The sequence below is a fragment of the Ranitomeya imitator genome, chromosome 1, assembly GCF_032444005.1.
Source record: "Ranitomeya imitator isolate aRanImi1 chromosome 1, aRanImi1.pri, whole genome shotgun sequence".
Taxonomy (NCBI): Eukaryota; Metazoa; Chordata; class Amphibia; order Anura; family Dendrobatidae; genus Ranitomeya; species Ranitomeya imitator.
In genome coordinates this window covers 729,763,660-729,790,281 of record NC_091282.1, presented here as the reverse complement: position 1 = coordinate 729,790,281, position 26,622 = coordinate 729,763,660, and the positions used below count along the sequence as shown (strand labels likewise).

The following is a 26,622-nucleotide window of genomic DNA, read 5'->3' as shown; positions in this document are numbered from 1 at the left end:
ACATAAAGCCAAAGCAACCCAGGAGTTTATTAACCCCTTCATGACCCAGCCTATTTTGACCTTAATGACCTGGCCGTTTTTTGCAATTCGGACCAGTGTCCCTTTATAAGGTAATAACTCAGGAACGCTTCAACATATCCTAGCGGTTCTGAGATTGTTTTTCGTGACATATTGGGCTTCGTGTTAGTGGTAAATTTAGGTCGATAATTTTTGCTTTTATTTGTGAAAATAATGGAAATTTGGCTAAAATTTTGAAAATTTCTCAATTTTCAAATTTTTAATTTTTATTCTGTTAAACGAGAGAGTTATGTGACACAAAATAGTTAACAAATAACATTACCCACATGTTTACTTTACATCAGCACAAGTTTGGAGACAACATTTTTTTTTGCTAGGAAGTTATAAGGGTTAAAATTTGACCAGCGATTTCTCATTTTTACAACGAAATTTACAAAACCATTTTTTTTAGGGACCACCTCACATTTGAAGTCAGTTTGAGGGGTCTATAAGGCTGAAAATACCCAAAAGTGACACCATTCTAAAAACTGCACCCATCAAGGTACTCAAAACCACATTCAAGAAGTTTATTAACCCTTCAGGTGCTTCACAGCAGGAGAAGCAACATGGAAGGAAAAAATGAACATTTAACTTTTTAGTCACAAAAATGATGTTTTAGCAACAATTTTTTTATTTTCTCAAAGGTAAAAAGGGAAACTGGATCACAAAAGTTATTGTACAATTTGTCCTGAGTACGCCGATACCCCATATGTGGGGGGGGGGGGGCACTGTTTGGGTGCACGACAGGGCTCGGAAGGGAAGGAGCGCCATTTGACTTTTTCAATGAAAAATTGGCTCCAATCTTTAGCGGACACCATGTTGCATTTGGAGAGCCCCTGTGTGCCTAAATATTGGAGCTCCCCCACAAATGACCCCATTTTGGAAACTAGACCCTCCAAGGAACTTATCTAGATGCATAGTGAGCACTTTGAAGCCCCAGGTGCTTTACAAATTGATCCGTAAAAATGAAAAAGTACTTTTTTTCACAAAAAATTTCTTTTAGCCTCAATATATTAATTTCTAAATGGGCAACAGGATAAAATGGATCCTAAAATTTATTGGGCAATTTCTCCTGAGTACACTGATACCTCACATGTGGGGGTAAACCACTGTTTGGGCACACGGCAGGGCTCGGAAGGGAAGGAGCGCCATTTGACTTTTTGAATGAAAAATTAGCTCCAATCGTTAGTGGACACCATGTCGCGTTTGGAGAGCCCTTGTGTGCCTAAACATTGGAGCTCCCCCACATGTGACCCCATTTTGGAAACTAGACCTCCCATGGAACTATTCTAGATGTGCGGTGACCACTTCAAACCCTCAAGTGCTTCACAGAAGTTTATAACGCAGAGCCGTGAAAATAAAAAATAATTTTTCTTTCCCCAAAAATTATATTTAGCAATTTTTTATTTTTACAAGAGTAACAGGAGAAATTGGACCCCAAAAGTTGTTGGCCAGTTTGTCCTGAGTACGGTGATACACCATATGTGGGGGGGAACCACTGTTTGGGCACACTTCGGGGCTCAGAAGGGAAGTAGTTACTTTTGAAATGCAGACTTTGATGGAATGGTCTGCGGGCGTCACGTTGCGTTTGCAGAGCCCCTGATGTGCCTAAACAGTAGAAACCTCCCACAAGTGACCCCATTTGGGAAACTAGACCCCCCAAGGAACTTATCTAGTTATGTGATGAGCACTTTGAACCCCCAAGTGCTTCACAGAAGTTTACAACGCAGAGCCGTGAAAATAAAAAATAATTTTTCTTTTCTCAAAAAATATGTTTTAGCAAGCAATTTTTTATTTTCACAAGGGTAATAGGAGAAATTGGACCCCAATAGTTGTTGCCCAGTTTGTCCTGAGTACACTGATACCCTATATGTGGGGGTAAAACACTGATTGGGCACACATCGGGGCTCGGAAGGGAAGTAGTGACTTTTGAAATGGAGACTTTGATGGAATGGTCTGCGGGCGTCACGTTGCGTTTGCAGAGCCCCTGATGTGCCTAAACAGTAGAAATCTCCCACAAGTGACCCCATTTTGGAAACTAGACCCCCGAGGGAACTTATCTAGATATGTGGTGAGCACTTTGAACCCCCAAGTGCTTCACAGAAGTTTGCAACGCAGACAGAGCCGTGAAAATAAAAAATCATTTTTCTTTCCTCAAAAATGATGTTTTAGCAAGAAAGTTTTTATTTTCACAAGGGTAGCAAGAGAAATTGGACACCGATAGTTGTTTCCCAGTTTGTCCTGAGTACACTGATACCCCATATGTGGGGGTAAACCACTGTTTGGGCACACGTCGGGGCTCGGAAGGGAAGTAGTGACTTTTGAAATGCAGACTTTGATGGAATGGTCTGCGGGCTTCACGTTGCGTTTGCAGAGCCCCTGATGTGCCTAAACAGTAGAAACCCCCCACAAGTGACCCCATTTTGGAAACTAGACCCCCCAGGGAACTTTTGCTACCAATTGCGAACTTATATTATTTTGCTGCATGAAGAGATCCATATACATGCATTATTTTTAAAAAGATTGCTTTATTAACACAAAATATATTAAAATATCCAGAGGTAGATAAGACATAAATAAACAAATGTGTCCAAAGGAATGGAAATAGTGGAGCTCAAACTCATGTCTGTTCAGTACAAATTGCCATCAATACATATATCTGTGACAGTCTAATAGAGATGATATGCACCAAACTTCCTATTTAAATTCTTAGTAGTGATGGATCACCTATCTATAAGGACCATGCAAATCACACTACATAACCTAAGGTACCTGTATAAGCAGACTGCCTACATAACATAAGGGTTCCCAGACTAAAATAGTCTCGTACTAACCCTACTGCTGATATACGGCTATATCTTACCCTCAGACAGAAGTAACCTCAGGAGACCGTGACAAGGAGCTATGAGACCACCGAACCCTCCAGGTGCGCCACGACGCGCGTTTCGCCCGTAAGCTTCTTCCGGGGGCGTACCAGGAAACTTATCTAGGTATGTGGTGAGCACTTTGAACCCCCAAGTGCTTCACAGAAGTTTATAACGCAGAGCCGTGAAAATAAAAAATCATTTTTCTTTCCTCAAAAATGTTTCAGCAAGCAATTTTTTATTTTCACAAGGGTAAAAGGAGAAATTGGACCCCAATAAATGTTGCCCAGTTTGTCCTGAGTATGCTAGTACCCAATATGTGGGAGTAAACCACTGTTTGGGCACACGTCAGGGCTCGGAAGGGAGGGAGCACCATTTGACTTTTTGAATGCAAGATTGGCTGGAATCAATGGTGGCGCCATGTTGCGTTTGGAGACCCCCTGATGTGCCTAAACAGTGGAAACCCCTGAATTCTAACTCCAACACTAACCCCAACACACCCCTAACCCTAATCCCAACTGTAGCCATAACCCTAATCAGAACCCAAACCCCAACACCCCCGAACCCTAATCCCAACCCTAACCTTAATGGTAACCCTAATCCCAACCCTAACCCTAATCCTAACCCTAATCCCAACCCTAACCACAACCCTAACCCCAACACACCCCTAACCATAACCCTAACCACAAGCCTAACCCCAACACACCCCTAACCATAACCCTAACCACAGTCTAATCTTAACCCTATTTCCAACCATAGCCATAATTCCAACCCTAACTATAATTCCAACCCCAACCCTAAGGCTATGTGCCCACGTTATGGAATCGTGTGCGATTTTTCCGCACCATTTTTGAAAAATCCGCAGGTAAAAGGCACTGCCTTTTACCGCGGATTTACAGTGTTTTTTGTGCGGATTTCACTTGCGGATTCCTATTGAGGAACAGGTGTAAAACGCTGCGGAATCCGCACAAAGAATTGACATGCTGCAGAAAATACAGCACAGCGTTTCCGCGTGGTATTTTCCACACCATGGGCACAGCGGATTTGGTTTTCCATAGGTTTACGAGGTACTGTAAACCTGATGGAAAACTGCTACGAATCCGCAGCGGCGAATCCGCTGCGGATCCGCAGCCAAATCCGCACCATATGCACATAGCCTAAGGCTAGGTTCACATTGCGTTAGTGCAATCCGTTTAGCGCATACGCTAACGGAATGCGCTAACGCAATGTACAAAAGGATTGCGTTTAGCGATCCCGCTAGCGCAGATGCCCGATCTGTGCTAGCGAGAACGGACCCAAAAACACTGCAAGCAGCGTTCGACGTCTGTCAGAAAATAACAGGACATCGTTAACGCATGCCAAAAATGGCATACGTTAGCGATGCGTTAGATACATTGCGGTCAATGGCTGCGCTAATGGATCCGTCACATTGCGTTAGTGGCGCTATGTAACGGATTCCGTTGGCGGACTGCCACTAACGCAATGTGAACCCAGCCTAATTCTAACCCTAACCCTAGTTCTAACCCTAATTCTAGCCCTAACCCTAGCCCTAACCCTAGCCCTAACCCTAACCCTAGCCCTAACCCTAGTGGGGAAAAACAAATATTTTCTTTATTTTATTTTTGTCCCTACCTATGGGGGTGATAAGGGGGGGGGGGGTATTTATTTTTTTTATTTTGATCGCTGTGATAGGTTCTATCACAGCGATCAAAATGTACTTGTAACGAATCTGCTGGCCGGCAGATTAGGCGCACATTATGCAAGATGGCGGCGCCCATGGAGCAGACAGACGGACACCGGGAGGGACACGGGAGGTCGGTAAGTATGATGGGGGGGATCGGACAGCAGGGGGGAGATCGGACTGCGGGGGGAGCGGACAGGAGGACGGAGGGGAGCAGAGGACAGATAATGACCGGACGGAGTATGGAGGGGAGGAGATCGATGGCGGTGGGGGGGGGGGGGGGGGCAGATCGCCATCTCCAGCCATAGCTGATGCTATTGCAGCATCGGCCATAGCTGGATTGTAATATTTCACCAATTGTCATTGGTGAAATATTACTATCGCTCTGATTGAAAGTGAAAGTGAAACGTCACTTTCAACAGCCAATCAGAGCGATCGTAGCCACGGGGGGGCGAAGCCACCCCCCCGGCTAAAGTGCCACTGCCCCTGTCCCTGCAGATCGGGTGAAATTGGAGTTAACCCTTTCACCGGATCTGCAGGGACGTGATCATTCTGTGACACAGCATGTGCGTCACAGGTCGGATTGGCTTTCATGACGCATACGCTGTGTCACAGGTCGGGAAGGGGTTAAAGCAAAGAAGTGGAATATTCTTGAATGGCAAAGTCAGTCACCTGATCTCAACCCAATTGAGCATGCATTTTACTTGTTAAAGACTAAACTTCAGACAGAAAGGCCCACAAACAAACAGCAAACCGCAGTGAAGGCCTGGCAGAGCATCAAAAAGGAGGAAACACAGCGTCTGGTGATGTCCATGAGTTCAAGACTTCAGGCAGTCATTGCCAACAAAGGGTTTTCAACCAAGTACTAGAAATGAACATTTTATTTAAAATTATTTCATCTGTCCATTTACTTTTGGTCCCTTTAAAAACAGGGTGGCACATGTTAAGGAGCTGAAACTCGTAAACCCTTCATCCAATTTTAATGTGGTTACCCTCAAATGAAAGCTGAAAGTCTGAACTTCAACTGCATCTGAATTGTTTTGTTTAAAACTCATTGTGGTAATGTCTGTAACCAAAATTAGGAAAATGTTGTCTCTGTCCAAATATATATGGACTTAGCTGTAACACACTGATAGCTCCAGTACTGTTTTTTCCAGTACCGGAAATATCACGACGCATGAAGGGGGCCTAATTCTGTATGTAAGACTATGCCCACCTTGGTATCCATATTTTTGGCTCCATTGCATCTGAAATAAAAATAGTATTTTTTAAATTGTTACTTTTTTTGCATGCAGCTGCCATGCAGACCTAAACATCTCCAGGCTAACATTTATTTTTGCCTTTTTCATTTTCCTGTTTTGCAGCTTTTAACATCTTAGTAAATGTCGGGGTTGTCCTAACATATCCTATCCTCATTTCAATCGGCACAGTCCTCAGCGTTCCAGGTAATGCAGGTAAGTGCTGAAAACCTTTTAGGATTTTAATTCAATTTCATTACTAATGTTGCAGATCTCAAAACGGTCCTAATAATTTATATAATAGGTGTTTTTTCTTATTTTTACGGGTATTTCCGTGTTAAATACAATGGCACTATGGACTAGAAATAATGCTTTTATTTTCTTTAAGAAGTAGCTCCACTTTAAACACAAAAGGCTAGTTTCACATTTCCGTGTGAATCCGCAGCGTTTAATCCACATCCGCAAGTGCAGGAAAAAACGTATAGAAACACGTACAAACGCAGCGTTTTTTATGCGCATGCGAGAACGCATGCGGTTAATAAAACGCCGTGTTTTCACGCTTTACCATGCGTTTTGTCATGCCTTTGCGGTTTTTGTGCGCATGGTGGAAAATTTTACAGGAGAAAAATCTAGATAACCAGACACCGCCAATGGGACTACAGAGGGTGTGTATTATGGGATATCTATATATAGACCCTAGGACTGCTGAAATCTTAACAGTGTGCTACTGTATCCTGTGTCATGATGGATCTTTGAATGGAGAGCTTTTATTTCAACCTGATTTTAAGCATCAAGCTGTTTCTTGCCTGTGCGTTTGCTTGGGAGCAACACAGAAATCACGAAAGATGGAGAAGGACACGGCGTAGGCGTTTTTGGCAACACCCCATTATCGAATTACGTGAGAGCCGTGGAGCCTATCACATGCTATTTGGCGAGCTTAATGTCAACCTGGACAAATTCCCGGAATATACCAGGATGTTGCAAGACTCTTTTCTGGATTTCCTTGGTCGTGTCCAAGGAGCCATCCGGAGACAGGACACCCAGCTCCGTAGAGTGATTCCACCAGAGGAACGTCTGCTGGTTACACTAAGGTAAGTAACAATTCTAAACAAATGCCAGTCCTAATTTTGGTTGGTCTGACATGTATTCTTTGTATTTTCCTTTATGTCTTTAGCAGAACAACACCATAAATATTATTACAGATTTCTGGCAACCGGAGAGAGTTTATCATCCCTCCACTTCCAATACCGTCTTGGAATTTCCACCCTGTCCGGAATAGTTGCAGACATCTGCCGGGCTTTGTGGAATGTTCTCCGGTATGAGTTTATACCCCTACCCACCGCGGACATGTGGATTGAAATTGCTGAAAAATTCTGGAGCGTGTGTGATTTCCCCAACTGTTTTTGAGCGGTGGATGGAAAGCACATCCGCATTATCAAACCAGCCAGAACAGGATCGGTGTACTTCAACTATAAAAAATATTTTTCTGTTGTGCTCATGGCAATAGCAGATGCGGACTGTCGCTTCATCGCCGTGGACATTTTGGCCGTGGCAACGATTCCCAGACTGTTGTGAATTCTGCTCTTGGGTTCCCTCCAGTGGTTGTAGGTGGGAATGCAGTTGTCTCCGAGTCACAGTCCTGACCAGGTGTATCTGCTAATTGCTGTTCTGACTGGGATATTTAAGTGTGCAGGATTCATTAGCCCTTGCCAGTTGTCAATGTTCCTTGTGAAGTGTTGGATCACTTTCTGGCTTCTCCTGCTGGCTGCCAAATTCAGCAAAGATAAGTGTTTGGTTTTTTGTGTCTGTGGCTGTGGCTGTGTGCTTGTTTTTGTTTGTATTCCTGCTCTGATTGTAGGATTCGCTGGAGTTGCAGATATACGCTCCTACATATTTAGTTAGATGTAGGAAGTTTTTGTATATTCTGTTGTGGATGTTTTTGAAGGGTTTTAATACTGACCGCACAGAACTCTGTCCTATCCTGTCCTATTTAGCTAGAAGTGGCCTCCTGTGCTAAATCCTGTTTTTCTGCATGTGTATGTTTTTTCCTCTCCGACTCACCGCCAATATTTGTGGGGGGCTGTCTATCCTTTGGGGATTTTCTCTGAGGCAAGATAGTATTCCTATTTCCATCTTTAGGGGTATTTAGTCCTCCGGCTGTGACGAGGTGTCTAGGTGTGTTACGTACACTCCACGGCTACTTCTAGTTGCGCTGTTAAGTTCAGGATTGCGGTCAGTATAGTGGCTGTTATGACCTGGTGGTTAGGAGCACCCAGAATGACCTGATAATTAAACCTCATACAGGACGAGCTCTGGGATGTGGGAGCTCTGCTGACCGCAAGCCCTAATCCTATCACACACACTAGAAATAGCCGTGGAGCGCTCCTGACCAGACCTAGGCGCCTCGTCACAGCCTGAGAACTATCTAGCCCTAGAGAAAGAAAATAAAGCCTACCTTGCCTCAGAGAAATTCCCCAAAGGTAAAGGAAGCCCCCCACATATATTGACTGTGAGTAAAGATGAAAGTCACAAACACAGAAATGAAACAGGTTTCAGCAAAGGGAGGCTAGACTTACTAAATAGACAGAGGATAGGAAAGGTAACTTTGCAATCAGCACAAAAACCTATAAAAGACCACGCAGAGTGTGCAAAAAAAAACCTCCGCACCGACTCATGGTGCGGAGGGGCCACTCTGCATCCCAGAGCTTCCAGCTAGCAAGACAAAATCATGAAAACCAGCTGGACAAGAAAACAGAGAACAAAATAAGACTATAAGGAACTTAGCTTCTGCAAAAAAAGGCAGGTCACCAGAGAGATCCAGGAGCGAACTGAACGAATGCAAAAACATTGACAGCTGGCATGGAGTAACGATCTGAGAGGAGTTAAATAGAGAAGCCAACCAAAGGATAAACCACGTCATCTGTGTAAGGAACCTCAGAAGCAGCAGCTTCACTCATAGCCACCAGAGGGAGCCCATAGACAGAACTCGCCGAAGTACCATTCACGACCACAGGAGGGAGTTCGACAACAGAATTCACAACAAGTGGCCACCTTCTCCAGTGAAAGTTCTCATGCAGCTCCAAGGTCACCGGATCATAACACCAGACTTTCAAGAACTCAGATATGGACCGCCTTGTGTATGGCAAAAATTATAATTTTCAACGGCCATGACCTCTTCCCAACATTCAAGGTCCACCGATGCCATTTGTTATGGTTGGGGATGAGGCCTTTCAGATGTGTGAAAACCTACTGAAGCCATACTCCAGTCGGGACTTGAACCACACTAAAAGGATCTTTAACTACAGACTGACCAGGGCCCGAAGAACAGTAGAGTGTACCTTTGGGACTCTAGTCTCAAAATGGCGTATTCTTGCAACAGCCATTAATCTAAAAATGGAGACAGTCGATGAGGTGGTCAAAGCCTGTGTGGTTCTCCACAATTACATAATGGCTAAGGAGCGACCCAACATTGAACTGCATGAACCAGTTGCAAACCCATTGCCAGATTACCAGCATCACCCTCTGCGGTCAACTGCTGAAGTTGGCCACATGCGGGACCAATTTGCTGCCTTTCTTGATTCTGATATTAGACGTGTGGCATGGCAGGACAATATTGTGTAAAATGTCCTGTTGGGTTTGGGTCTGTACCAGTTGTGTTTTAAATGTTACTAATATTTGTTGTTAATAAACTTTATTTTTTTGGTATCTTTACTGTGTCTGCTATGTATTCCCTCCACAAACCACTTAGGTTGTGGTAAGGTTATTGACGTCATTGCATCCTGATTCTGTTCTGCAGTATCTATTGGACGCAGACTGAAGAGACAATGGCTGTTTAATACAAAACAGATCTATACTCATCAAGTCAGGTGTCAGAAATAATGAATTCATGATGCACATATAACAGCCTTATGAATTCACTATTTCTGACACATGTCCAGATGAGCATAGATATGCCTTGTATGACCGGCATTGTCCCTTCACTTTGTGTGAAATAGATTACATACACATATGAGAAAATGGAGGTTATACAAGGCAGTTCTCTACTCAGCAGGTCAGGTGTCCTAACTAATGAGTTTTTGGACACATGACCTGTTGAGTATAGGTCTGCATTGAATTTCCGCCATTTTCTCTTCAGTCTGCAACACTTGTCACAGACTAAGCAGAAGGAAGAGATTATGGATAAAATACAAGTATAAATTTTTTGACCCACCTCATATCTCTAAAGACACACAAAACTGCAGTGTTGTACTTGCTAACTACTGGAGCTATGATGTGGGCAAAAAATAAAGTGTGTGGCGCAGTGTTTTATTTGGCGCATGGTGTGTGTTGCCGGCGGTGAAATACACAATTAGCCAAACATTTTTGTGGGCAAAAAACATTATTATTTATTTTTTTAACAAAAAAAATGAACTGTGCCTCCTTGGGGTAGAGTGCTGGAAACGGGGGTTATGTAGCTGTGAAGCTTGACTCACTGTGGACGATGCAGGGGTGGCAGGAGAAGGGGCAATTAAATTACTGGGGTCTGGCAGATCGGGGATGGGGCTTGACGCATGAGAGGGCTGAGACACACTGGAAGGGTGAGACAAACCTGACACAACAGACACATTGGGAGGTGAGGGGGGGAGGAATAGAAATAGACCGCTGTTTTTTGTTCCCTTTTTGGGATTGGCGCTGCGGTCTGGGGAGCCTCGGCGGGCTCATTTCTTGCAGCCTGGTCATAGTGGGCAAACTGTCACTGTCTTTGTCCCGCTGCTGCTGCTGCAAGGTTGCGGTAGGAGGTTGGAAGGCCATGCCAGGGTCCTGCTGCATCGTGATAGCAGAGCAGAAGGGAATGCCAGGGTCCTGCTGCATCGCGTGGCGGAGCAGAAGGGAATGCCAGGGTCCTGCTGCATTGTGGTGGCGGAGAAGAAAGGAATGCCAGGGTCCTGCTGCATCGCGGTGGCAGAGCGGAAGGGAATGCCAGGGTCCTGCTGCATCGTGGTGGCGGATCGGAAGGCCATGCCAGGGTCCTGCTAATGCATGGTGGTGTCAGTGGAGGAGGTCCAAGCAGGATCAGCAGTTGTCATGGTGGTGGCAGTGGGCTGTCCTACAGCACTCGGTATGGTGGTGGTGCTGTAGTGGTGTCCGGCAGTGCTTGGAATGGAGGTGGCCGTGCAGTGGTATGCAGCAGAGGTCGACATTGAGGTCAAGCGTGACAGCGTAGGCACAGGTGGATATGCCGCCACTGTCTGTTGAAAATACCGATTCTGCTGCATAGCCTGCATGTAAGCAGCATTGCAGGCCTGCATGACACTAAGCTGGAGATCAGGAGTAAGGTGTTCCGACATGCCCTGTTCAATTTGATTTAAAAAAAATGATGTGCTGGCCTCTGGAGGTCGGCTTTTACTTGGTCAAGGCTTTTGGTGACCTCCTGGACACGTGTATTCATATGGCTAATGGCAGTATCCAGGCGTTCACCCAAAGCCTTGAGTCCATCGTGAAAAACCGAGCTCAAGTGCAAAAACTCGGGCATGAGTGACCTGTCCGATGCCCTCTGCCGCTGCCAGGAGGAGCCCAAAAAGAAAGGGGCAGAGGCAGAGGACTGGGAAAAGGGAACACCTGATGGACCAGCTTCCTGGTCTCCAGTTAGTGTGGCAGGTCCACTTGCTGCAGCGCTGCTGGATGGCTGGGACAGGTCCTTGGCTGTCTGATGAAGGACCGCTCCAGAACCTGGGTCAACAGTGCTGCTCCATGTGCTGTGAAAAAACAAAAAAAAATTAATACCAAACATTTACTAAATGCCAACTCCTGTGGAATAGAAACATACAGATTATGGCAATACAACACAACCTAATAGAAAAAATACTTACTTTCTCTGAGCAAGGACCGGTCTGAAAAATGCCAGAATGCGGTGGTATTTATATTTTCGGATCCTTGCTCCAGAACCACTGGGAACACGGCTCTCTTGACGCAGGTCCTAGTTGAAGCGGTCCTTCATCGAACGCCAACGTGTTTTGACTTTGAGCACTGTTGAAAAAACAAAAAATAATGGTTAGACAATGGACTTTTGGCCGTGCTCACACAACTGTGTGTGATGAGAGAAACTCCTGAGAGTTTCGGTAAAGAGTAGAATAATATGGTCAAAAAGCTCCATCTTGCTCTCATCTGTCCACAAGACGCTTTCCCAGAAGGATTTTAGTTTACTCACATACATTTTGGCAAACTGCAGTCTAGCTGTTTTATATCTCTGTGTCAGCAGTGGGGTCCTTCTGGGTCTCCTGCCACAATGTTTCATTTCATTCAAATGTTTACTGATAATTTACGCTGAGGCTAATGCACCTAAGGCAAAATAATAATAATGAAAAAAGCATTTAGAAGAGGCAAATAGAGTTAAACAATTCTTTTATTATATATAAAGTTTAAAAAGACAATTAACAACATTTAAAAAAGCAGAAAAGCTGGGGAATAACTTAACCGGCTGAGAAAAGTGCATATTACAATAAAAAATGGACCTACAGCAATCTCCCAAACAATCCCTTAACATGGAATACATATAAGAAAGTAGAAGGTGCTATAAATATAATAAATAATAAATATGTTTACATCTGCACAAGATCATAACATATAGCTCAATATAATATGTATACCAAATGGCAAACCAGTCCTGAGAGAGTAGAACATGAACGAACATTATCCTTCTTCTATATTGTATGTTGATACACAAAAAATTATCCTGCATACATTAGGCCATAAAGCAGAAATATCATATAACACTAAAGAAATGGAGCTTTCCACACAGCCGTATCTCAATTAAAATAATAATTTTTCATAAAAAAATATATATTTATAAAAACCATAACACAAGGAGTTTACTTGTAATGGTATTTTTTTACTGTGGCTTTTTTCACCATTGGCTTCCTGATGTATTGATGTTTTGTTTCTTTCTTACTGTATGATAACTAATAGAGTAACATTATGTGTGCATATGAGATATACATGTAACAGATAACCTATGTATATATTTTGCTCTGTACAACACTTTCTGTGAGGATCATCAATACCCCAAAGTGTATCCACCCAAATCTTTCTTGTACCTGTAGTATTTGTCTTACGGTTTTTATAAATATATATTTTTTATGAAGTTCTTTAATAAAAAAATATTTTAATTGAGATACAGCTGTGTGTAAAACCCCATTTCTTTCTTTTGTGTCATATATTGTATGTCGGCCAAACTACAGATGAATGGCACAAGAGGCTCAAAAAGCACCTTGTACTTTCTTATATGTGATACATATTATTGGATTGTTTGGGAGATTGTTGTGTGTCTATTTTTATTATAATATGGACTTTTCACAGGCAGTTAAGCTTTTCATCTCTGCCTTTTAAATGTTCTTAATTGTCTTTTTGCACTTTATATATAATAAAGGAATTGTTTCACACTATTTGCCTCTTATAAATGCCTTTACAGTATATTGTCATTTTTATTTTGGGCTCTATGGTGCCAGACACGCATTTTTCATTTTTCTGATTTATTATATCTGGTACATGGCACAAGAGTCCATTTAATTATCTAATATTATTCTTGTGGTGCTGTTCCATGTTTTTGCTCATAGAATATTTGATACTGAAGCATCCTGAGCCTTCAGGACAGATTGAATTTGAATTGGGGCTGCTTATCCACTATGCAGACTATCCTGCGTTGCAACCTTTCATCAATTTTCCTCTGCCGTTCAAGTCCAAAAAGATTAGCTACAGTGCCATGGGTTGTAAACTTCTTGATTATGTTGCACAACGTGGACAAAAGAACATCAAGATCTGTAGAGATGGACTTGTAATCTTGAGGTTGTTGATATTTTTCGACAATTTTGGTTCTGAAGTCCTCAGACAGTTCTCTTCTACTCTTTCTGTTCTCTATGCTTAGTGTGGCACATACAGACACATAATGCAAAGACTAAGACAACTTCTCCCCTTTTTATCTGGTTTCAGGTAAGATTTTTATATTTCCCACACCTGTTACTTGCCACAGGTGAGGTTGCACAAACATCACATGCTTGAAACAAAGTTGTTTACCCACAATTTTAGAAAGGTGTCAACAATTTTGTCGAACCTGTTTTTGTAGTTTTGTGTGAAATTATGTCCAATTTGTTTTTTCCTTTATTTTTTTGTTGTTGTTCCAATATACATAAAGGAAATAAACATCTCTATAACATTCATGTGAAATTGCAATAATTTTCTGGGAGAAATACTTAATTTTCTGGAACAATTCCAATGGTGCCAACACTTTTGGCTATGACTGTATATTTCTATGAAGCTGTCACGCTTGGGTCGGGAGATCTTCAGCCAGTCAGTGCATTTCAGTTCGATCTTGCACCAATTTGTACGGATGTCTGAATGCGCCCTTTTACTGAGAATGGGTTGTAGATCATTAACATATTAATTCCTATACAAGGCTTATTAGCCCAGGGATACCAATCAGAAGAAGACAAGCTACCAGATTTCCTTATTCCAAATAAGTAAAAATTACAAACATGATGATATATTGAAAATATGAATTTACATGTACTAAATATATTGTCTGAGTTAATGAAAGATGAAGCTTTTTTTCTGAAGTGTAAATATATATTGCACAGAATGATTATTCTTAGGCTATGTGCACACGTTGCGGCTTCGCATGCGGATTTTTCCGCACCATTTTTGCAAAACCCGCAGGTAAAACACTGCGTTTTACCTGCGGATTTACCACAGATTTCCTGCGTTTTTTGTGCGGATTCCACCTGCTGTTTTACACCTGCAGATTCCTATTGAGGAGCAGATGCAAACCGCTGCGAAATCCGCACAAAGAATTGACATGCTGCGTATTACGCGCGGTATTTTCCGCACCATGGGCACAGCGGATTTGGTTTTCCATAGGTTTACATGGTACTGTAAACCGCATGGAAAACAGCTGCGATTCCGCAGCGGCCAATCCACTGCAGATCCGCAGCCAAATCCTTAATGTGTGCACATAGCCTTGAAGAGGTTATACCCTGAATAACAGGATAGATGATCGATGAATGATCTCTTGAGGTAAGAATACAGGGACCAAGAATAGTGTAGGGAAGGGGGTCTTCTGTCCAATGTATAAATAGTGAGCATACGTGACCACAGCTCCCATAATCAATAAAACATTTGGCACGTGTGCGCTATACTGATCCATTCACAAGAGAGAATCGGCCCCCTGTTATCATGATCGGTAGGATCCCCAGAATGGTGACTGCACCTGAGGTACATATAGGTGTTATTATTTTAAAAGGGGAAAACATACAGATTGAGAAGGGGTGTCCAAGTAGTGGACAACCCCTTTAAAGGGAAACTGTCATTAGATTCATACTTCCCGAACTATGGGTGGCACGAACTAGATTGGAGCCAGTTATGTTTTACTCTGAAATGCTGTGGCATTTTCAGATAAATCACTTTCAAAGGCTGTTTGGGGACTAAAGGGAGAGACATGTCTAGTCAAATGCAGCCCCCGGCCGGCCTATTTCTGGCCCACTACAGCTGATTGACAGGTCTTTGCCTATGCATACACGTGGCAAAGACCTGTTGATCAAATGAAACATGGTAAGGATAAGCTTGATAGTCTTGTCAACAGACTAATCAGGTCCCACCCTATAATTTCTGGCCAGCTTTTTAAGTTATGTTCTGTCTGAAACGTTTTGTTATGTTTCAGAATAAAACATAACTGGCTGCAAATGCGCAGCCAATCTTTGAATAATGCCCTCTGTGTTTCAGGCAGCATGAGTCTAATGAAAGGTTCCCTTTAAGGGAACAAGTACACAATTTTTGTTATAGATATATATTATGGTATAGGCCCATAGAACAATGCATGATTTGCCCTATGACAAGGACCTCACTTATATTATGGGGCCTTCAGCTATCTATGGTCACCTCTGGTGCAAGCTGTCAAGTATACTGATTGGGTAAAGCAGCATACCTCCATACTGTTCCTATTCATGACCTGTACATGTATCAAGCTATATATTACATAATCGAGGCGCAGGACAACAACTTTCCTTCGTTACACATCCTTATATTTTATGAACTTTCATTTCACTTTTTGTCATCCATCCAGTTATTGACCTGCTGAAGCATGAAGTGATTTTCAGCGTTGTAAGACTGGGGGCGACTATTATCATCTGCATTGGGTTTTTGCTTATGCTGCTCCCCGAAGAATGGGATGAAATTACCCTGCGATTCATCAACAACTTGAAAGAGAAGAAGACAGAGGAGCATGCCGAAGATGTGGCAGATGCTGGCGCCAACATGAGGAGCAGGAGCAGGGCTAACGGCACAGTGTCTATACCACTGTCTTAAAACTATCATCATTTGAATGCACGTGAATGTATATTCTGTGAATATAATTTAATTATTTCACTAATTGTAATGTAATATCACAGTATTTATCTGCAAATAATTATAAGTTAAAGACATAAAGTTTACATTTATACACCTACATGTAAATAACACAATAAAGTTCTTTTTTTATGGAAGGGCTTTTGTGCATCTGAAATGTCTTTTCTTTTAAAGGGAATCCATCAAGTGATTCATGCTACCTGTCAATCTGAATGTATGGTGTTTGAGGGAAACTGATTAAAGAAGGGACTAGATTATGAGGAAAATATAGCAAGGGAGAAAGTGAGGATAGTTATATGTCAGGTGATAGGTCTGTCTAAAAGATGTGTGTTTAGGGCATGCTTAAAACTATGGACACTGGGAATTAACCTAATTGCCTTGGGTAGTGCATTCCAGAGAACTGGTGCAGCACAAGAAAAGTCTTGGTGACTGGAGAGTGCTTATTAGGCTCTGCTTTATATTAAAGGGAATCTGTCATTCCCTGGGATGTATATGACCTATTAATACGGGCATACAGGTAATAGAAATGTTACATTAGTCCTACCTGATGGGAGCTACTATAGGAGGGGGGCAAGTATTACAATGAGGAGAGGAGAGGAGGTAGGGATTTCTTCCAGTCTTCGCATGGTGCCTGAAATAAATCATTAACATAAAGACAGAATATTACATTTCTCAGCAACAAGACCATTATTAATATGAGGCATACAGGTAGGACTTATGTAACATTTCTATTACCTGTAATCCCATATTAATAGGTCATATACATCCCAGGAGGTGACTGACAGATTCCCTTTAATAAGACCTAAGGTTTTTGTTTGCTATAGAGCTCCAAATCACTAGCAGAGACCTAGAGTAAAAAATAAAATCGGTTGCCAATCACCACTGGAGGTGTATAAGCTTACTGAACAGTGGTAATACAATGAATTGAGTAATACAATAGTATGAAGTAACATTCAAAGCTCCTTCTAGTGATGGCTGCAGCACAACCAAAACCTGTCACTTAGACCAGGAAGATTTTTGGGCAATGCTATAGGACAGGAGGAGCTGAGTGGATTGATATGTAGTTTTGCCTCTGATGCTATAGAAATAGGGAGTGCCATTAATATTGTTAGTATAGGGATGTTTAAGTCCTACCCACAGTCCAACTTGAAAATTCCCATGACTACAAATTAGCAAATATATTCTGAATGAATTGATTTTGTTACAAATTTAGCTTAAATCTGAATTTTTGGGGGATATGATTTGCTTGAATGCAGCAAAAAGACGGCCGGCTGGCCACCGTTTTGCTGGATTTTGATGGCTGGGAAAGGGATAAAAAAAATCAATAAACTATTGTACAAACCTTTCCATTCCTTGACCCTCCCCATTAATGTCCTCTATGTGGTCACTTGGGGCACGACACACATCATTGACACCAAAGATTTGCCTTGTGTCCAACATGACTGTGCTGAAGGGTAAACAGCAGCAGGACTGGTATGGGGAGTGTCAAGGAGAGGTGAGTTTTATTATTTTTTTTTTTTACCCTTTACCAAAAAGATTCAATTTGCACATCATTTATTATTCAATGCAAAACAAATATCTCCCTCCTCCCTCTCTGAAATAAGCAAATCAGCCTAAATCAAATTTTGGGAGTTTTGCTAAATTGTATCCACAACCGACCTGGACATACTGTACCCACTTTTGGGTGGGGTTTACACAAGCTTCATCCTTTTTTCAACCCAGGGCAGGGATTAATTTGTCGGCATTGGATCTGCAGAATCAGGACAGTGCTGGCAAATTTGTGACTGTTAGGGTAGATCACTGGAAATACGTCAAAAGACCAGAGGTCTAAGGAACAAAATATGTGGTACAAGCAACATGTGAATATAAATGTCTAAACACAATCTGATCCATCGTAAAGGGTTTACATGTCACAGGTACAGGTAGCAGTTAGCCGTAGATTGCCATTAATAACAAACAGGAGAAAACAGCTGAAATTATATATTGTATATTTTGCATGGTAAGGTTCTCCTCCGTTCATCTCTACCTTCATCTCCTCTTTCATTGCACCAATGATATAGCTTGAGTCACTTTAGTTATGAATGTATTGAGACAGGCCCAAATCAGAGGGTTGCACGGCTGCTGCAAGAATAGAAATCATGGTAGATTGACACCCAACAACTTGCTCCAAGCTTTGGTAGGACACAATTGTGTCACACTTAATATACTAACAGAAAATCATCCTATTAAAACATTTCACACACATAAGTAATTTGTTTTTGTGGCATCTAACAAGCCCCAGAGGTTTGTGCGTGTGTGTGTGTGCACTGTATCAGCCACCGGATGCTAGGTCCAATCCCTTTGATTGGAGATGGTTTTAGCTGGGAGGATGACATCCCATCTGGTTTCCTATTTCAACATAAAATGCCTTTGGTGCTCTCAGACAATGCTGCCAGCCTCAGTGATTAAATTGAAAGACTACACGCTTGTATAAATGCTACGCAGTGATTTCTATAAATACAAGACAATTTTGGTTGAGCAAGCTATTAATTGTCTAGTGCGAAAATAGCGTGGCCAAATAGGATCTTGGGTCTAGTAAAATGCTTACATCACAGGACGCGAGGCTGGCAGCATAAGAATAATATCAAGAGTGAGAGAATTCGCTAAGAAAAAATAGAAAAATATATCCCTGATTCTCCTTATAGTATCTGGTTTAGAAAAAATATTTTTAATTTCTCTGCTAAGGTATTGTGAGTACAGAGTCCATATTCAAGACCCCCATCTGGGAACCAAAGTACAGAGTGGCTACAAAGATAGTCAGGAGTATACCTGCACCAGAGAAGAGAAAGGCAACAAAGATGGTCAGGAGGACTCCTGGCATGAGGGAAGAGAGTGGCTACAATGATGGTCAAGAGGACACCTAGCACCAGAGCAGCAAGAGGCTACAAGTATGGTCAAGGAGACACCTGGCACCAGGAAAATGATTGGCTACAAAGATGTTCAGTAGGAAACCTAGCATCAGAACAGTGGGGGGATACAAAGATGGTCAGGAGGATAACTGGCACCAGGGAAGGGAGTGGCTACAAAGATGGTCAAGAGGACACCTAGCACCAGAGCAGCAAGAGGCTACAAGTATGATCAGGGGGACACCTAGCACCAGGGAAGTGAGTGGCTACAGAAATGTTCAGTAGGACACCTAGCATCAGAGCAGTGAGGGGCTACAAAGATGGCTAGGAGGATAACTGGCACCAGGGAAGTGAATGGCTACAAAGATGGTCAGAAAACCTGATACCAGAGAAGAGAATAGCCACAAAGATAGTCAGGAAAACATCTGGCACCAAAGCAGAGAGTGGCTACAAAGATAGTCAGGACTCAGGAGGTCGTCTGGCACCAAAGAAGAGAGTGGCTACAAGGACGGTTAGGAAAACACTTAGCACCACAGAAGAGAGTGGCTTCAAAGATGGTCAGGAGCATACCTGGCACCAGAGAAGAGAGTTGCTACAAAGATTGTTATAAGGACACCTGGCACTAGAAAAGTAAGTGGCTATAAAGATTGTCAGACGGACTCCTGGCACTTCCATACATTACTCATGCAACTTATGGACTTCAATGGAAACTATGTAATGCTTCATTCCCCCTGTGGGGGCACTGTAGGAAAATTGAACATCTTTTGTCAGATTCCTATCATTACCATCAGAAATCTAGACCTATATTATGTCAAGACATAGCCTAGTCCATGGCCTGTGTCTCGTATTGAAGTTCACATCCATTTACTTTTATGGAAATTCAAGGGGTTAGACGGTAAAATTATTTTTACCTATCGCTGTTACTAGGTTTATGGGAGCTACTTAATGCCATAGGCAGCGAACATCACCCCTAGAAATGTATAGAGGTTTAGAGCTAACAGTCATACCTGGGTCCTGATGCCTAAGAGAACCAGGAGGTCACTCTGTCACGTAAGAAGACACTAGTACTATAAATGACACATTGTAGTTAGGGGGTCCTGTTACAAATTTTGAAAGTTACCCCGAGTATTTTGCTTATATAGCATCTATAGCATCTATATATCTATATATCTATAGTCTTAGTTGTGCATTCACTGTTAGGTAATTAAATCAAACTGTGGTCCTAGCTGAGGCACGACTGGTGGAAGGTTAAATACAGGTCACATACACTGCTGACCTTATATTACAGGATGAGGCATGGTAGCAATTGTGGCAATTACATCAACTCAAGAATTATTGTAGGTTGAGAAGCTATTTTCCCATGACAATGAAGAAATCTATATGTCAAAAGATGAATGTAAAGTCCAATGGCTACTAGAGATCACTTCGTGATTATGTGAAGACCCCTTACTGGGAATGCTCATCTTGTTCTTTACAAATATATGTTAACATTGGCATGAACAGGCAAGGGACCCCATGGGAAAAATCAAACTGGGCCCCTAATATAATGCAAAATTGTTGCTACCCAGAACAGAAGACCTACAATGGGTACGGAAAATATTCAGACCCCTTTAAATTTTTCACTCTTTGTTTCATTGCAGCCATTTGGTAAATTCAAAAAAGTTCATTTTTTCTCAGTAATGTACACTCTGCACCCCATCTTGTCTGAAAAAAAACAGAAATGTAAACATTTTTGCATATTTATTAAAAAAAGAAAAACTGAAATATAACATGATCTTCATAAGTATTCAGACCATTTGATCAAACACTCCTATTTAAGCCACATGCTGTCTATTTCCTTGTAATCTTCCTTGAGATGGTTCCACTCCTTCATTGGAGTCCAGCTGTGTTTAATTAAATTGATAGGACTTGATTTGGAAAGGCACACACTTGTCTATATACGCCCTCACAGCTCACAGTGCATGTCAGACCAAATGAGAATCATGAGGTCAAAAGAACTGGCCAAGGAGCTCAGAGACGGTGGCAAGGCACAGATCTGGCCAAGGTTACAACAGAATTTCTGCAGTACTTAAGGTTCCTAAGAGCACAGTGGCCTCCATAATCCTTAAATGGAAGTTGTTTGGGACCACCAGAAGTCTTCCCAGACCCTGGCCGTCCAATCAAACTGAGCAATCGTGGGAGAAGAGCCTTGGTGAGAGAGGTAAAGAAGAACCTCAAGATCACTGTGGCTGAGCTCCAGAGATGCAATAGGGAGATGGGAGAAAGTTCCACAAAGTCAACAATCACTGCAGTCCTCCACCAGTTGGGCCTTTATAGCAGAGTGGCCCGACAGAAGACTCTCCTCAGTGCAAGACATATGAAAGCCCGCATAGAGTTTGCTAAAAAACACATCATGGACTCCTATGCTATGAGAAATAAGATTCTCTGGTCTGATGAGACAAAGATAGACCTTTTTGGTGATAATTCTAACCGGTATGTGTGGAGAAAACCAGGCAATGCTCATCACATGCCCAATAAAATCCCAACAGTGAAACATGGTGGTGGCAGCATCATGCTATGGGGGTGTTTTTCAGCTGCAGGGATAGGACGACTGGTTGCCATTGAAAGAAGCATGAATGCGTCCAAGTACAGAGATATCCTGGATAAAAACCTCTTCCAGTGTGCTCTGGACCTCAGACTTGGCCGAAGGTTCACCTTCCAACAAGATAATGACCCTAAGCACCCAGCCAAAATAAAAAAAGGAGTGGCTTCAGAACAACTCTGCGACCTGAAAATGGATGTCCACCAACGTTCATCATCCAACCTGACAGACCTGGAGAGGATCTGAAAGGAGGAATGGCAGAGGATCCCCAAATCCAGGTGTGAAAAACTTGTTGCATCATTCCCAAGAAGACTCATGGCTGTACTAGCTCAAAATGATGCTTCTACTGAACACTGAGCAAAGGGTCTGAATACTTATGACCACGTGATATTTCAGTTTTTCTTTTTTAATAAATTTACAAAAATGTATACATTTCTGTCTTTTTTTCAGTCAAGATGGGGCACAGTGTACATTAATGAGAAAAAAAATGAACTTTTTTGAATTTACCAAATGGCTGCAATGAAACAGAGTGAAAAATTTAAAGGGGTCTGAATACTTTCCGAACCCACTGTATTTGTGTTACTCTCCTATGACCCTTGGGACAATTTCCCACAACATTAGTCAATTCCTCAGGGGAGGTGCTTTCTGAACAGATATTTTCTAGCAAATAGCAGAAATTAATGTGCTTATCAACACTAGGCCAATTGTCTTAAAGGTCTCGATAGCATCAGCTATATTTTTAAACCGAATATTTGAAGACATAACACAAACTTGCATATTAATGAGGTTTCACATTTTGGACAATCTCAATTAGTTAGAAAAATTCCCTAACAATAAACTAAGACAGGCTCTTACTGCTGGAAATTTCATTGATTACCGTAGATGTAATTCGTTGAGACAAGCTGGTAGTAGGGGTTCAGTTTTTCTGCAGCACCACCACAGAGAAAATTCGGTATTACATATACCCATTCAAATCAATTAGTTCTTTGTGTAATGCATAGACATGTTTGGTCCTCCAAAGAAAGAAACACTTTGTTAAGGACTGGCGGAACGCACCAAGTATTGATGATATGAAACTAGGTGCGTTCGCAGTCCGAGGTCCACCGTGCAGGTAAAAACCCTGCTGCTAGTAAGACGGACTATATGACGGTACTATAAGTATACACGCACGGGTTAACTTCACCCTGCGTGAAGGAAGCGATCCTGTTGAGTCACAGGACCGCGGTACCGCACATAGAGCACGAGCAAGAAGTCAGCGAACACAACCCCAACACAGGATTGAAGTCTGATTAGACCACTTGCTGGCACAACACCGCAACTGGGTGTGTAAAGAAACTATAAAAATAGTATATAAAGGCACGAGAGTGCATGCAGTGCCGCACTGACGGACGCCACTAACCACCCAGGCTTGGGTAAGGAAAGCGCAGAGGAAGCGCACGGCGCCGTACAGGCGGTCACAGCAACTAGACGCTGTTATGTGTGTAACGTGCTGTAGGATAAGTCGGGCGCTAGATAGCAAACATACACCTTCCGCGAACAGTCATCCAATAGGGAGGGTATTTTAAAGAGCGACTTTCACTCACAACACACACACATATTATCAAGACAATACTAGCGCATGGCCGTGCGGTCATGCGCAGTTTATATAGTTGCAGCACAGGAAGCTGCTACAGAAGTTTTGCCCTTTCAGGACCTGCCAAGAGGATCAATGGGATGTGCTGCAGCACCTGAGCATGTGACCCTCGATCTCCAACGGGAGATCCTGTCCTGGGCATGCTCAGTGTGTGCAAATAAGGACTTAGTCCCAGGGAAGCCCGCTCGCCGCAGATCAGTGCAGGGTACAACAGGAGAGCCGGAAAAGGCAGCAGTAACCCTTTGCACAGAATCAGTCCCAGCGAGACGCTGGGAGCGACGCCTCCGCTGAGCAGGCCCCACTGCGGCCGGTACAGAATGGGAGACCGCAGCAGACACGGATCGAGATTCCCCCTGTACAGCAGAGGAAACTCGACTCCTAACACACTTTGTACCATTCTATAGGCTGGCTTGTAGATGAAGATCCTGAAGGTGAGATGCCCTATATTAACTAGTCACAGGGTATAGGAAAATGGTTTTTGAAAACAAGTCAACCCTTGGGTCAGAACTTTTTTTTCACATATGTATATATAAAAAAGAGTAATTTCTAAAATACTCTATATTATTGCCTGATAAGAACTTCAACAGATAACTTAAGTAGTGTCCATATAAAGTATTTAATTCTTCATAATTGAACTCTGTAAGTTACTACTCCCATTGTGCTCTATCACAATAGTAAACAGTGCCTCTCTAAACACACCACCCGTTATGTGAACCTCCTACTAGGCTGCATAACATAGTTAAATATTACATTTCTACATCAGTTACTGTGCCATGTAAATGTTTAACTTATGGGAGAGACGTTCCTGCAAGTTACTGGCTTACTCAGACATCGGGGAAATTTTGCTTGGAAACTGAGAGGAGTCAAAAATACAACTTATTTTACTATGGAAATATAATTGTCAATGACTGGGTTATTCTGTGAAATGGGAGTGTACCATTCAAAGTTAAACCATAAAGTGAGAAAAGTGGCGCCTCTGGAAAATAAGGATGTGTATGTTTCACCAACTACAACCACCTCTGGAGTTAACAGACTCAACACGTCTTCTTTTGGGATAATGGGTCTCAATTCTCCAACATCTGATCATCAGCTCCCACCATTGAGAGAGTCCCTTTATGGAAGAGGCTCAGTAGGTAATGTATGGGTGATTTACTAGTATATGTGTTAAACAAGTAACTTTTCTAACATCTGTATCAGACAATAGTATGTGCTAGGTATAGTGACGGATTATGCTGGTGACTCTTAACCTTTTTGCTAGATACAGACTATTTTTATCAAACATCTTTAAGTTCTATTGTATCAACTTGGTATAAGCGGCAGGTCTGAGGGTGGCCATACATAAGTAGCTGTCTGTCAAACTGGTTGGCTTCAGAGGACACCATGTGACAAGCTGCGGGTAAAAGCCAGATACTTATGAGGGACCGGAAGTGTTGATGACAAAGCTATGGGCAATCGGTAAGGTAACTATTACATCTTTTTTTATTTTATAATATTTTAAGCTGTTTGGGGATTTTTTTAAGGGCTAATCAACTGCTTTAAAGGGATTGCCCATTTAAATTAACTTATTTTCATAAGTACATTGGTCAGAGGAAGATCAAAGAAGGGGTTTCCGCTAAGACCCTCTGTCTATGAGATAGAAAATAAAGCCGTTCGAGGGATTGGCAACTGCTTTGTCAGACTTATAACAATCTTTTATTACATGGTTGTCCATACATTTGAATGGGTGTAAAATTTACTACCAAATGGCTACTTCTTTACCACATTTGCTACTGATTAGACTATGATAGGATATTCAGTGAATGCCTGCAAAAAATCTGTAATTGGACAACTTCTTCTCTAAAGGGTTATTATTACCAAAATCGAAAACTTACTCAAGATTCATAGGATAGGGGATAAGTTTCTAATTGCTCAGGGCTTGACATTCATTGACATAGATAGTAAACTTATAATTTTGGTTAATTATTTATCTTAGGAATGTTCAGAAAACATAAAAGAACATTGCAGAATGCTCTATTTTTAAATTTAATACAGAGAACTCCTCCATTTAGGACCCTCATTAACTATCTAGACAGGAAAGCCATTGTTAGGATAAGGCTACACAGTGACTTTGACTGCGATGCCTAATGCTCGGCCAAAGTTAGCTATGTGTTGCTGATATATCGCAGTAAAATACAATAAATGGGATAGCGTCAAAAGGGTACTGCGTCAAAAAACGTTCAATCGCGTTGGATTTTTTTACAACTTATTCACTTGTATTGCATTGTGATATAGCAGTGATATATGTAAAAGGTGTCGCTGCCAAAGTCGCTATGATGCCCTATGTTAACGTTCCCCAACTCCAGAATCTGATATATCTGTGTACAACACTGACAGCCCATTTATTTCAATAAGTACTGTATAAAGCTTCATTTCTCCAGTGGAGGCACTGCAAAGATATTGAGCGCAGATTACTAATCTGACTGCTGGAGAGCCTAACACTGGGAGGCAGCATAAAAGACTTTAAACAAAGCAGACATCCCTTTAAATTTTGTGAATATTAAGTTTTGCTTTTACCCTGATCTACATATGAAAAACAGAGAAACTAATGGACTTATAGAGGCAATTTACCGTGGCCCGTAGTTCCAGCTCACCATTCCAATCCTTGTTAAATCATTTACTTTGATTAATCAGTACGTTAACTCATAGCCATTAAGAGCACAGTGGTCAGGTCATACAACAACAGACTACTAAGAACACAGTATCACTGTTAATATTTAACATCGACCTGTTAATAATTACATCTTGGAAGAATTACACATTTCATTTTATTTTATCCAGAATAAAATATTTATTTATCACTTCCATATGCCAAAGCAGTATTTAAAAAAAGAATTAAATTGTTGGGGCATGTCAGATGAGTATCATAGACAGAAAAATTGGCAAGTATGTCAGAGGATATCAGAACAGTGTGCCAACCGATGAAATATGTGAACATGACTGGGTATCTGGAGAAATGCCAAATGAGGAATGTTGGCAGGAATCGAACATAGTTGAGAGGTAGGTCAAATGAAAAATGTTAGAAAAATTATGAAGTGCCAAGCTATGAAATGGTGGTAAAGTAAACACTGGCATGGAGATGTTATCCAGAGGGATGCAAAAGTAAACTCAGGCAATGGGTTTAAATGCAGAAATTAGGGCACTTTGAAATTTTAGTTTCCAAATGCAAAATGTGCAGCACAAGCACCAACACTTGTGTTATTTGTAGCACCACCCTAGGCCACATGGCCCAAATGTGACTGTACCCTCTCTGCACACCCTATAGTCACTCCCTGA

At 41.9% G+C, this 26,622-nt stretch overlaps 2 protein-coding genes and 1 long non-coding RNA gene across 8 annotated transcripts in view; 2 read left to right on the top strand and 1 right to left on the bottom strand.

The window, feature by feature from the left end:
* The window catches only part of SLC35F4 (solute carrier family 35 member F4), a 485,714-nt gene extending 469,362 nt beyond the window's left edge, over positions 1-16,352 (top strand). For all 4 annotated transcript variants that reach the window (XM_069733132.1, XM_069733113.1, XM_069733141.1 and 1 more), the window contains 2 exons: positions 5,967-6,056; positions 15,931-16,352. In XM_069733132.1, coding sequence (XP_069589233.1) covers positions 5,967-6,056; positions 15,931-16,172 — 332 coding nt within the window. In that variant the 3' untranslated portion in view covers positions 16,173-16,352. The remainder of the gene's footprint in view (positions 1-5,966; positions 6,057-15,930) is intronic.
* LOC138644599 (uncharacterized) lies at positions 10,205-25,997 on the bottom strand. 2 transcript variants are annotated; one of them, XR_011314631.1, is made up of 4 exons: positions 25,918-25,990; positions 12,028-12,158; positions 11,690-11,846; positions 10,215-11,575 (listed from the first exon to the last, which is right to left on the bottom strand). It is a non-coding gene; the product is annotated as an uncharacterized lncRNA (long non-coding RNA). The 2 variants fall into 2 exon arrangements; XR_011314630.1 differs by lacking the exon at positions 12,028-12,158 and having other exon boundaries at positions 10,205-11,575; positions 25,918-25,997.
* The window catches only part of CCDC198 (coiled-coil domain containing 198), a 38,080-nt gene continuing 35,579 nt past the window's right edge, over positions 24,122-26,622 (top strand). For both annotated transcript variants that reach the window (XM_069733163.1, XM_069733154.1), the window contains exon 1: positions 24,122-24,443. In XM_069733163.1, the coding sequence (XP_069589264.1) occupies positions 24,215-24,443 (229 nt within the window). In that variant the 5' untranslated portion in view covers positions 24,122-24,214. The remainder of the gene's footprint in view (positions 24,444-26,622) is intronic.